Consider the following 12,951-nt stretch of genomic DNA (forward strand, 5'->3'; position numbering starts at 1 on the left):
TGTTATAAACCTTATCTTATACTTTCCTTAGTTTAAGTATTATTCTTCTAATCAAATAAGAGGATTCTCCTGGTTTGAATGTCAGACGTACTTAAAGTTAAGGGACCTGCTATATTTGGCTTCATCTCCAGTGTTGCCGTAGCTGTTTTCTGTTGCTTTGGAGCCTCTAACTGACAGAATATTATTCTAAGAAAGCTCTGCCACACCAATGAGCGTCGACCTACTGAGGCTATATGTTGCTTCTTTCTGAAAATCAAGGAATCTTGATTTTGACTTCCTGGGTTTCATTTTTTTTTCTAAATTTTAAAGGGGAGAACAAGGCATCTGTTTCACCACCTGAATCATTACTATTTCATTCTCAACCATTATCCAAATTTACCTCCATTACCTAGACAGCTAATTTTTGTAATGGTCATTTAGGACACCCTCCTTTTAATGTTTCCTTTGTGTCGCTAGGCAACTGATATTATAGCTGCTCTGTGTCAGAACTCATGGTTTGAGTATAAACTTCATCCATGACTTGTTAGTTTGTTTTTAAAATGTGCTTTGAATCATCTTTCGTGATCACAGACATATAGACTAGAAGAGGGTCTAAGATAGGGACATTTGGGTGGCTCAGTTGGTTAAGCATCTGCCTTGGGTTCAGGTCATAACCCCGGGGTTCTGGGATAGATCCCATGTCAGACTCCCTGCCCCACAGAAGGTCTGCTTCTCCCTCTGCCTCTCTTGCCCACCATTCTCTTAATCTCTCTCTCAAGTAAATACATAAAATCTTAAAAAAAAAAGGTCTAATATAGTAACCAGTTCATCTCCTTCTGTGTATAGGTGAGTAAAAACTCCTTGCTCAAGTCTGACTACTTAATAAGCATCCTCAGAGGGGCGCCTGGGTGGCTCAGTGGGTTAAAGTCTCTGCCTTTGGCTCGGGTCATGATCCCAGCGTCCTGGGATGGAGCCCTGCATCAGGCTCTCTGCTCGGTGGGGAGCCTGCTTCTCCCTCTCTCTCTCTGCCTGCCTCTCTGCCTACTTGTGATCTCTGTCTGTCAAATAAATAAATAAATAAATAACGTCTTTAAAAAAAAATAAGCATCCTCAGAAAAATGTGTTGAGTGTCTAGTAGGTAGCCAGAGCATATGGCTCCAAATGTGGATTTTCATAGTATTTACATATCATTGCTTATGAAATTCACAAATTCCATTATTTATATATATAAATGCATGTAATATATATAAATATGTAACATTGCCTATTTACTATCCTGTGTAAAAAGAAACAATACTGTAGCAAAAGATTTATGTTCAGGATTTCTCATTTTTTATTCTGAGGAAGGACCTGGGTATTAAGAGTCCTGTTCCCAAGTGGAACAGCAATTTACCGTGTTCTGACAACACAGTCACCCTGGGTCAGAGAAAAGAAGGAGGAGGGAAATTATTTACTGCTCAAGAAGATAGATGATGAAAAAAAAAAAAAGAAGAAGATAGATGATGCTCAGTTTATAACTTGAAAACAATATGCTGGATCTAATTTCCTCCAATTTCACTGTCACTACAAATTCTTTTTCTTATAGGTCCCTGCAATTTATGGAGTGGATACAAGAATGCTGACCAAAATAATTCGGGATAAGGTATGATCATCATCTTTAGCCAACTCTATGTTTCTCTCTCTCTCTCTTTCCTTCTCTCTCTCTCTCTCTCTCTGTATACATATATATATATGGTTTATCTACTATATGCTCTATAAATTAAAAAAATATATATTCCATTTTTTCTCAGTGCTTGAGGAATCCAACAATATGTGAAAGAACAAATCTGACCAATTTCTGTCATTTGAGCCTCTGTCATCTTGTTTTACTATCTCTGATGTAATTTTCAAAACTGAATATTTGAGTGGGATGTTTGTTGCTGGATGGACAGCAGATTATCGAGTGCCCACTGTGTGTTCACTATGCCAGAGAGTCGAGGCCTAGGTCAGCCCATGTGACAGGGCTAGTGAGCCCAGTGGAGAAGGTAATCAGGTGCATAACAACTTTGCCTCAATTCAATACTGACCTGCTGAAAGAGGCAAACCAGGAAGTGTGCAGCATTAGTGCTGTTATTTGTTTAGTCTTCTTGGAGGGGTTATCTGTGAAATTAATGAGTTATATTTCACGGGTGTGTCTGATGAGCCCTGCATACGCTACCTCAATTGTATAGTCTTTCTTGAGACTGTACCAATGACCAAGGTGATAAAAGATAAGTTTATCTTTTGCTTGCATATCTGATTGCTGAACAGTCTGACCCCTCCTTTTGAGCCTATCTCATTACCATCTGCTTGCTTCTTTTGGTTGAAGGGGAGGGTACTAATTTTTCTTTTTTCTTACATAAAACCTTCATATCCCAGAGCAGAAAGAAATTTTACCTCACTAATTTTAACTAAATTCCCCAAATGCCATTAAATTTTTTCTTTGAATCATATTACCTAAAAAAGGATGGGGTACCTGGGTAGCTCAGTCGGTTGGTTAAGCGTGTGCCTTTGGCTCAGGTCATGACCTTGGGCCCTGTGTGGGGTGGGGGTGGAAGCGGGGGGTCCCTGCTCAGCAGGACATCTGCTTCTCCCCCTCCCTCTGCATCCCCCACCATGGTCTCTCACTCTGTTTCTCAAATAAATAAAATCTTTAAAGAAACAAAAAGGAAAAAAGAAATGATACAATTTCAAAGTGAAATAGACTCTTCAAGAAAATATGTTGTTTCCTTGTTAGAATGTATATTGACATAGGATCTCTCTAAGCAGAAAGAACAGCTTTCTGAAAACGGCTTTTTGAAAGTGAGGCATGGCCACACACCCGTGACCAAAAGGAAGACGATGAGAGTTGACACAGTCCTTCCACTCTACTTCTGATTTTACTTCCTCCTCCGCAATTTTCCCAAGAATAGATGTTAATGAGAATGACCTGCTGGCGCTTTCTACCCTCATTCATTCTCACTTGACTACTTCTTTTCTTAAGGAATATATTTCAGAAGGAAACAAAGGCTCCTTCCCTTTCCTCCAATGCAGTGATTTCCTTGGAGAGAGGCAAATCAATGAATTATCTTGACTCCCCTCCTCCAATAAAGTCTTGATTTGTAATATGCTATTTTGTAAATAGATAAAGCTAGACTTACTAACAAATAAGTAAATCTCAAGACATAGCTAATAATAAGAAAACATTTGCCATGTTCAGGCTAGCAAGGGTAATCTGTGAAAACTTCACAGAGGTCTGAACGTTCTCTAAAGTTCAGGGCCTTAGGGACACCAGGGCATGAACAACCCAAAACAGTGAACATTTTCAATGCTACTTTTCAAAGGTTGTGATTTACATAGCCCTTTATATCGTTTTGTAAATGAATTTAACTATCATAATATAATTAACACTTCTTTTCAATTTTCTGTTGTTTTTAGATTTCTTATTTTCTTCTCAAAAGATTGTTTTGTCCACGTCTCCACTGAACTCTCTTTAGGTCATGTGCACTAAGGGAATAGGTACTCTAAATGCTCTAATTTGCAGCAGCCTGAAACTTGGAGACCTGAATTCTGATGCCTTTAGAATTTGCTTACTCCAAGGGCCAGTCTTAGACCTTTAAAAAAAAAAAATGAATTGTACATCCCACAGTGTTTCTCAGAATGTACTGTACAAATTACTTCATCTTTCCAGTTTGAGAAGATGAGGAACTTCTGCTGATGGTTTTAAGTAGTTATAAAGACATTTAGATCTTGGAGCAGCCGTTTAAGTCCCTGTGAATGGATCCTGTCAACACCTTGCCTGGTACTCCCTTTTAACTGTCTAATTTTTTTCTTTGATAGGGTACCATGCTTGGGAAGATTGAATTTGAAGGTCAGCCTGTGGATTTCGTGGATCCAAATAAGCAGAATTTGATCGCTGAGGTTTCAACCAAGGTGAGAGATATCCCTTCACATTTTGTAGTTTTATTTCTTATAATATCAAAATCTTCATGTAGGCTGAAGTCTTCATCCTGAAGCACCAGACTTGAGGGAAAAAAAATCTCATAGCTGCTAAAATATATATTGCAAATCAGTGCATTTAAAGTTAGTAAATTTTACCTGCTGCAATCCAGCACCAATCAGAATGACCATGGAGAATAACATTTCATGAAGAATTCCAGCAGTGAGAACTTCTGGGCACCAGGGCCTTTCCTTAAGAAAATCTTATTAAAAGACTGAAAATCGCCTGGCTAATAGCATGTCAGTTTCAGAGAAAACACATGTTGATATTATCTGGTATTCCCATTCCTATGCCTAGTCACATGGAAACAGGGACCAGAACCATGGGTCCTTGCCGATCAGTACTGACCTTGATGCTGATGCTAGACGCAAACATGCATTCACAGGATGTCGAAGCCTGAGAAATAGGAGTTGTTAAAGACAGCAAATTTTAAATTAGATATGTAATTGCTTATATATTTGGAATTTGATCATGCCATATGCAATATTCCCTGGTTTTTAATTGTAAAATTTGTCCATACTATTTTTCCTATAGTTGTTTCTATACGTTCCCTTGTGAAGTGATTTCATTTGAGACACAGCATGAAAAAGAGCTATTTTTCCTTTTAGTATTGAGAACTACCTTGAGGATCTAGTGCAGCATTTTCTACATGTGAGGAACACTGACCTAGAGAAAGTCACCTTAAAAAGAATTCTGTGGTAATAAGGTTAAAACCAGTGCATAATACATTTCTTCTCTTCAAGAGTTATAATGCAAATTCACATATTCACGTGTCTGTGAGGTCTTCCTTAAAACTGCTGTCATTCTGTATGGAGAGTATATAATGTATTTGTGTACAGACCAGCAAAAAGGAGCCTGTCTGTATTTTTATCTATGTCAGATCAAGAGAGAGATTGCAATGGTGAAAACTGACCCCATTTCTTAATGCTAGCAGAATTGAATAATTTCATTGTAGCTGTGATAAAATGCATATTCGTATCAGATTATATTTATTCTGTGAGTTTTGTTTGGATATGGTTGATAGCTTAATTCATTGTCTTGTAATTGCAATTTGATGTAGCTACAACTAGATGGTAATATTGCTTTATGTTGTAGGAGAAGCCTAAGGTTAAAAATAAATCCACACTTTTTCAAATTACCCGATGAGAGAGATTATCTGTAGCATTTATGGATCAGCTCAGAAATAATTTCCCCAGATCATGGAAAGAATTGGGTACTTTTTCTCTAGAATAGTTAGCAGGGAAAAAAAGTGACAAACTTTATATATATTTTTTTCAAGTACGGTCTAAGGATTATGATTTCCCATTCTTTAGAATTTGTGGAGAGTGGAAAGCTGATGTTTCAGTTAAAGTAAAATGCTCTTTCAAATATACAGGTTGCAACTTTCATCTAAAATCTTTTGGAAACATTGAAATCATCCTAAATTCAGAATATACTAGGTAATTCTTGAAGCTGTAATCAGTGTGGGCACCCAGCCCTCTAGGCTTTCTCTCCGTTTCTATTATTTCTCCTTTTATGACTTTGGGGGAACTGCTTCTTGGGTAAATGCCTGTGAAAATGGATCTGACTCCGAGCAGTGCTTTAGCTGTAGGTAATGATTATGATATGCTCAGGGATCCTTTTATGAAGTCTACCATTTAAATGCAAATGATCGCATGGTAACCTAAAGAGAGCAGTGGTCTACCCTAGCTTAGCAATCCTCTGACTCTCATACTGATTTTACCCATTAGCCCCACTACAGAAACCTAATGCACAACAGCTCTGCCCCATCCAAACTTTATTGCAAGTTGAGGAACAAATGGTATTTAAAGCATGATGTATCTATTACCACATCTGTCTAGTACTGAATCACGCAGTAACACTTGAAAATTCCATTGCCACTGGTTGTTAATGAGGCAAAACATGGGAGAGATTATTGTCAATTATGGAAGTGACCAATTTCTTAGGGATCATTGTTATTACTATAATCAACATTTTTATAAAATAGCAAAGTACACTTTCCCTCATAAAAACGATACAGTTTGTGGCACTCTCTTATAAATTGATTGTTAACTGCCAGTCATTCCCTAGTAGTTAGCAATCAGTCTGTTACCAATATAAGTGCAAAGCGTCCCCAGATGTGTTTACAATATTGGCGTGTTGCTCATGGCTTGTACTTCCCTCTCACTCTCTGCTTGTCAAAATTGCAGGATGTCAAAGTGTATGGCAAAGGAAACCCCACGAAAGTGGTAGCCGTCGACTGTGGGATTAAAAACAATGTAATTCGCCTACTAGTAAAGGTAAGTGATGTGTTCCATCTCAAGGGTGAGGATTTGTAATACTGATCTTTAGTGTTAAACTGATTTCCTTCCTCTGTTTCAGAGGAAACTTGTGCATTCCCCTTGGAACGTCAGGGGATCTGCTCTCTTCTTGTTGTCTTTGATCTATAAAATAACACTTGTATCCCTGTTAAAATTAGTGATGTAGACTATGTTTTAAAAAAATCTTTAGGGGCCACAAATACAGAGAAGAATGATGATGGTTCTTACCATGTATTGACTGACATTCTGAGACATGCCATGTTTACTTTCTTCGGGTTTAGAAATGACCAAAAATTTGAAGTCAGTTGGAGAACTCCTCCATTGGACTACATTCATTATGTGCCAAATGTTTGCAGGGATCATGCCCTAATATAGTACAAACTTTCACATTCCAAATCATGATTTCAAATTCTTGTCAATTTATTAACACAAATATGCATTTGACTCTTCAGTAGCAGATGCTGTCGATGGCCTCTCTGTATCTTCTTCTCATTTTACCATTATAAGGCATTTTGTCCATCCAATGTCTGCACTTCATTGCTTGAGAGCTCTCTTTTGATGGTTGGAGCCTGCTGGTAGGCAGGAAATAACATAGAATTAATGATCCTTGAAGCAGTCCCACCCAATGACTAGAGAAGGCCAGTGTGTAAATACCTTATCTCCTTTGCCCCGTCAATGAGCTATCTTGAGGGTGAGTAGTCTACACTAGCTCTCAGAGTTCCCTAGTGGGCTGAAACTCCAGTTGTCCATAGTACTTGGTAATGCATACTTTATTGGGGTGCCTCACAGTGTCACTTTCTAGTGTTTCTTCTTAGAAACCTTTCCAAATAGGCTTCTTTCCCTCAAATCCTTGTTCCAGGAGATGCTTCTAGGGAAACCATCAAAGATATTTTCCTGTCCACTTCTATATATAAAAGTTATAATTATTCTATCAGAGTATAGATACTACGGATAGTGTGAGAAAACTCTAGGAAAGAAGACTGATGAAAATTTGGTCAGATTAAAAAAAAAAAAAAAAACCAAAATTGAAAAATGTAAGAGGTGGACCAAGTTAAATTTTGCAGAAAATGGATTTTTTGTTTTTCCACTCTCTCTACCACAGGTAGTGAAAATGACCAATATTCCTCAGTGCCTAGTCAGGAATTCTTTAGGCTCTGAAGCCTCCTGAAATATGGGAAAATGTGTTATCTATTTTTTCCGGATCAAAACTTCAATGATGTTTTTTCCTCCACTTTCTATTGACCACTGACTTCCTACACATCACACAAAATACAGGGAGCCACCAAAGAATTTTTCACTCAACATTATTTATTTGAATTATGTGCCATTTTCCCCTCCCCTTTGGGGAGTATTTAGTCAAGAGAAAGTCTAGGCAAAATTACACTTTGACCAAGAAAAATGTTATTGACTTGATCATTTTTGTCCTTGTTTTCCAGCGAGGAGCTGAACTGCATTTAGTTCCCTGGAATCATGACTTCACCAAGATGGAGTATGATGGGCTTTTAATTGCTGGAGGACCGGGGAACCCTGCTCTTGCACAACCACTAATCCAGAATGTCAAAAAGGTGCAGTAAACCTGGGGGTAGTATATATCTGTGTGAGGTGGAGGGAGTCTGTGCAGCTGGGAAGGCTGGAATCTCTTTTAGGTGTTCAGATATTCTTTAGCTCCTATCTGTGACCTCTGAGGCAGTGTCAGCAGATATTATATGGGGGGAACCAGTGAGGAGAGGGTCCCAGAGGAAAAAGAACCTTTCTTCATGCAGAGTAACTGGGATTGTGTCCTCAAGTGAAGAGAGCTCGAGTCCAATCTCCAAATGTGTCTTTCTATACGATTGTAAAATGACAATTCATGTTTCTCATCATGACCTGGGGGCCTATAACACCCTTGAGTTTCTGAAGAAATATCAAGTTTTGTTTAGTTTGAATGTTAAGTACATTTTAAAAAATTCTAATGGTACACATTTGTCAGTCATATTCTTATTTATAGTCTAGCTTTTAATCCAATTACTATTCTTTTTACCTTTTTAATTAAGAATAAAAAGGATGTTTCATTTTTATTCCATCAGAGGCAGCATCTTTTTTTTTTTTTTTTTTTTTTTTTTTTGGAACAGTACTCCCGGCTAATAAAAATTCTCCCTGATTTAGATTTTGGAGAGTGACCGCAAGGAGCCATTGTTTGGAATCAGTACAGGAAATTTAATAACAGGACTGGCTGCTGGTGCCAAAACCTACAAGATGTCCATGCCCAACAGGTAAGACAGCTCCGTGTCTGTTTACAGGTCAAACTGGTTCTGAAACACCGTTAATAACTAACTGCAAAAGCCTTAGAGAACTTATGTGCCATTTTCTTCAGAAAAAAACAGATAACCGTACTATTACATGGTTCAGAGTTGTCTGACTACCCGATACCACTTTTATTGCATTTTTGAAAGGCAGCCTTCTCTAACAATAATGTTGCTGTAGTTTAAAGTTATTTTCCTTCCCTTGGCATAAATTGAGGTTATTATGCTCCATCATATGATATTCCAAAGGAAACTTCTCTGCCTTCCAAGCTAGGTATCAGAGCACTGATAACGTTGTAAGACTCAAGAACCAGGAAGTCTTCAGATCCTCTCCATTTTACTTCCTTACCCTGCATGATGCCGGTTTATTCAACATGGCGCTTTCCCCCATAGCCCACCCTCTTCGTAAAGTGTAATTCAAAATTATTCAGGACAGAGTTGTCATCTCTTTATCATTTCCCAAAAACTCTCCTCTGGCTTTAAAATTACTTATCTTCCTTAACATAAATTGCTTGTTACTTGTGTCTCTGTTAAGCTCATGAGCCACTCTTAACTTTTTGTTATGAGCTCAGTTCTCCCTTTGTACTGATCGTAGAAGTTTAATAGACCTGGTATTTAACACACAGCAAAGCTTCCTGAATTGATTTTTGTTGCTAAAATTATTGGGATTAACAATCTGTGACTTTTCTCACAAAGTAATTTCCACTAAGCAATTGAAACTTTCACATTTTAATAGGATTTTCTCATCCACTATTTTACAATGAAGGTGTTTATAGTCTTCACTTTTCCTTTTCCCTATTCTTTTTCTCCTTTTTTTCTCCAGAGGGCAGAATCAGCCTGTTTTGAATATCACAAACAGACAGGCTTTCATTACTGCTCAGAATCATGGCTATGCCCTGGACAACACCCTTCCTGCTGGCTGGAAACCACTTTTTGTGAATGTCAACGACCAAACCAATGAGGTAAGGGCTCTCAATAAACCTGTTCAGTTGGCAATGAGTAAAGCAGGGCTCTTCATACTCTGTTAGCCAGACACTGTGTGTGTGTGTGTGTGTGTGTGTGCGCGCGCGCGTGTGTGTGTGTGAGAGAGAGAGAGAGCGAGAGAGAGAGAATGTGTAAGAACTCTTTTTATAGGTTATTTCCCATCGCCCTCTGCTTTTTAAAAAGTCACTTCTGTCTTATTCTCTCATCAGTTGGCTCATTGAGATACCCTCTTTGAGTGGTTAATCAGTGACTGTCTTCCACATTCATTGCTAATGGACAGCTGGTGGAGATCTGTTTGGGCCTGTCTGTGTGGGTCTCTGAGACTTACTTGGCTCTGAAGTAGCCTTTGAGAAGACCCTCAGAGAAGTAATCTAGGAGTTGGAGATAAGAAGATGATTTGAGTTTATTCTGAACAGACCCTGGGAGGGGAGCACCCAAAGGCTATAGACCAAATCAGTTGTTTTTATTGAAGGAACCACATTTGGTTGAGTCTTCGTTGGCTTATTTTTATTATGACTGTTAGCTGTTGGAATGTCCTTGAGCATTTAACTCATTTTTTTTATTTTGAACTTTATTGTCTGCTGAATAATACGTAGCCCTGGTTGACAGTCATTGTTACAGAAGGAATTTCTCCTATTTCTTGTTCTCTCAGGGAATTATGCATGAGAGTAAACCCTTCTTCGGCGTACAGTTCCACCCAGAGGTCAGCCCGGGTCCAACAGACACTGAGGTATGTTAGGACCTGAGGCCCATTGTACACTTAATTTTTTTTTAAATCAGAAATGTATTTATGTGAAAACTTGAGAAACAAACATCATCACCTCAGATGATTTAGGTACAGAATATTTTTCAAGAAGAGTGCCTTGATAACACATGTATATTGCATTAAAATTTCCCCATGAATATCATGGAGGAAATTTCTGTCTTTTTTAAAATTTAAAGTGGGAAAGCCCTGAAGAAACCTGACGCGATGCTGTTTTTATTTAAATCGTTATCATTCTAATATATTTAGTTCTGAAATTTACAATTGTTGTACTATGCAAATGAATTCCCTCTTGCTCTCTTGTTCTCATAACTGAAATGAAATTTTAATCCCCCATCTGTGACTTCACAAAAATCCCTATGGCAACTGGTTGTGTAGCCAGGAAGAGTGAATAAACAGCAGCAGGAGAAGGAAGAAGGGCAGGGGTACTCAGGAGGGGAGAGGGCATGCACACACATATATATGAGTCAGATGGCTTAAGAAAAGAACCAGAAAGAATGCTTAGAGGAGTTTTGTTTTTAATTTAAATATTTTTATTTTGTGTGTGTGAGCTTTTGGTTCAGTGCTCAAGGTCACCTTTTCAAACAAGAGCTTGTGGTGACACAGAAAAGTCTGGAAAGTCTGGTGTGACTTCCTCTCCCACACCTTAACGCCTCTAGTAGTAATGCTGACAGCTCCTCTCTGTCAGCACATACTCTAAAGACACCCAGGTGAAATGAGGAGAAACAGAATTTTCCCTCTGTAAACTCTATTTCTCATTCCTGAATTGCCTTTTCAGATATATATGTTCTGTTCATTTTTTAATATTTTTAGGACGTGATTCTTAATACCTCAAATCAGTATAACATTACCTGCCCATGATGAAATGCATAAAGAAACTTAATTACATGGATTTTTTTGGCCTAATACATGCTGAATACTATTTTTTTTCAAATTTAAAATTTAAATATTTTGCCCATAGTAGTACTTCGTATTAGGAACATTGAAATTAAGACATGCAATATTAAGTAGCGCTTAATCCCTTTTTTTTTTTTTTTGTCCTGCCACATAGTTGTAAATGAGTATCTTCATTGAAATTTGTCATGTCTAGTGACACAATAGTAGTAAATTCATTAGTATAGTTTAAGAATAAGCTTTGGAGGTATTTTTTGAGCTGATAGAAATTTTCAAAATCTAGTTATTTCTAACTTTAGGATGTATAAGTAATATAGCTTAAATTTCTTTTGTATAACTAGAGTTTTATTTAGAAGGATCCATTTAGAAGAAAATAACTCATAATTAAGGGGATGAAAGCATGACATTCTCAGAAGGCATGATCTGAAATGTTCATTTTCTGCTAAAAACTTGCTTTTGATAGGATTTGAAGTGAACAATTAGAAATGTTTATTTGATCTAATTCTTATAGTAGTAAATATTTAGTTTTGCCAATTTTGGCAGAAAAGCAAAAAACAAATATTGTATATGAATACTTATCCTAAAAAATTATTTGTCATTTATTTGAGGTTCAAATTTAACTGAGCATGTATATTTTATCTAGCAACCTTATGAGTTTTGCAGCTTCTAACTAGTTGGATCTATTTTTTTTTTCCAGTACCTGTTTGATTCTTTTTTCTCACTGATAAAGAAAGGGAAAGGTACCACAATTACATCTGTTCTACCAAAACCAGCTCTGGTTGCATCTCGAGTTGAGGTCAGTATATGTGGATTCCTTTCTGGTTTGTGTATTTTTGATTTTTTCTCTATCATATGATAATTTTTTAAATGAATGATGTTAACCATTTTAATGTCTATAGAAGACTACTGGTAATATTTTAATTACCCATTATTTTAGCATCTAATTGTTTGGTCTGTTCTTGATGTGTTCACTGGAATTTTCCTGGTTTTTTTTTTTTTTTAAAGATTTTATTTATTTATTTGACAGACAGATCACAAGTAGGCAGAGAGGCAGTCAGAGAGAGAGGAGGAAGCAGGCTCCCTGCTGAGCAGAGAGCCTGATGTGGGGCTCGATCCCAGGACCCTGAAACCATGACCCGAGCTGAAGGCAGAGGCTTTAACCCACTGAGCCACCCAGGAGCCCAATTTTCATGTTTTTGATTTAAAATTATACCTTTTACAGTTTACTTCTAGAAATTTGTAATAAAATAATTTAATAAAGAATAGGATTTTAGTTTAGAATTTGATACATTCTGTTACTTAATATACTATAGTTTTATGTACGCTTGAGATACAGTTCAGATTACAGAATCATTCATTATAGGTGACAGAACTTTTGTTTCAACTAAAAGAATTATATTATTGGTCATCATGAATAGAAAAATATGATTTTACCTATTAAGAGCAAATAGAGAAGGAGTACTATAGCACAAACTTGAGTCCTTATTTGTATGAATGTATAGGTTAGTATGATAAGATTTCTACCCATTTCCTTCATAGTTACACCACACATATACCCACATCATTATTATATAAAATTTAGAAGAATGTATATGTAGTTTCAAGTATATATATACAGATTGGATTTTTATAAATAAAGGTAATTGAATTAAATGTTTACATGAAATGATCATTTGAGTTGGATGACCTGTTTTAAGGATTTCCATGGTAGCCTCTTGTCCTCAGATGGAAATGATGGAGGTAGCCCACCCA

General features: G+C 37.1%; 1 protein-coding gene across 4 annotated transcripts in view; it reads left to right on the plus strand.

The window, feature by feature from the left end:
* CPS1 (carbamoyl-phosphate synthase 1) overlaps positions 1-12,951 on the plus strand; it is a 137,840-nt gene that overhangs the window by 41,645 nt on the left and 83,244 nt on the right. For all 4 annotated transcript variants that reach the window (XM_047721302.1, XM_047721300.1, XM_047721299.1 and 1 more), the window contains exons 6-13: positions 1,565-1,621; positions 3,817-3,909; positions 6,166-6,255; positions 7,713-7,841; positions 8,422-8,528; positions 9,382-9,520; positions 10,195-10,272; positions 11,897-11,995. In XM_047721302.1, coding sequence (XP_047577258.1) covers positions 1,565-1,621; positions 3,817-3,909; positions 6,166-6,255; positions 7,713-7,841; positions 8,422-8,528; positions 9,382-9,520; positions 10,195-10,272; positions 11,897-11,995 — 792 coding nt within the window. The remainder of the gene's footprint in view (positions 1-1,564; positions 1,622-3,816; positions 3,910-6,165; positions 6,256-7,712; positions 7,842-8,421; positions 8,529-9,381; positions 9,521-10,194; positions 10,273-11,896; positions 11,996-12,951) is intronic.

Source organism: Lutra lutra, chromosome 3 (assembly GCF_902655055.1).
Source record: "Lutra lutra chromosome 3, mLutLut1.2, whole genome shotgun sequence".
In the NCBI taxonomy this organism is placed as follows: domain Eukaryota; kingdom Metazoa; phylum Chordata; class Mammalia; order Carnivora; family Mustelidae; genus Lutra; species Lutra lutra.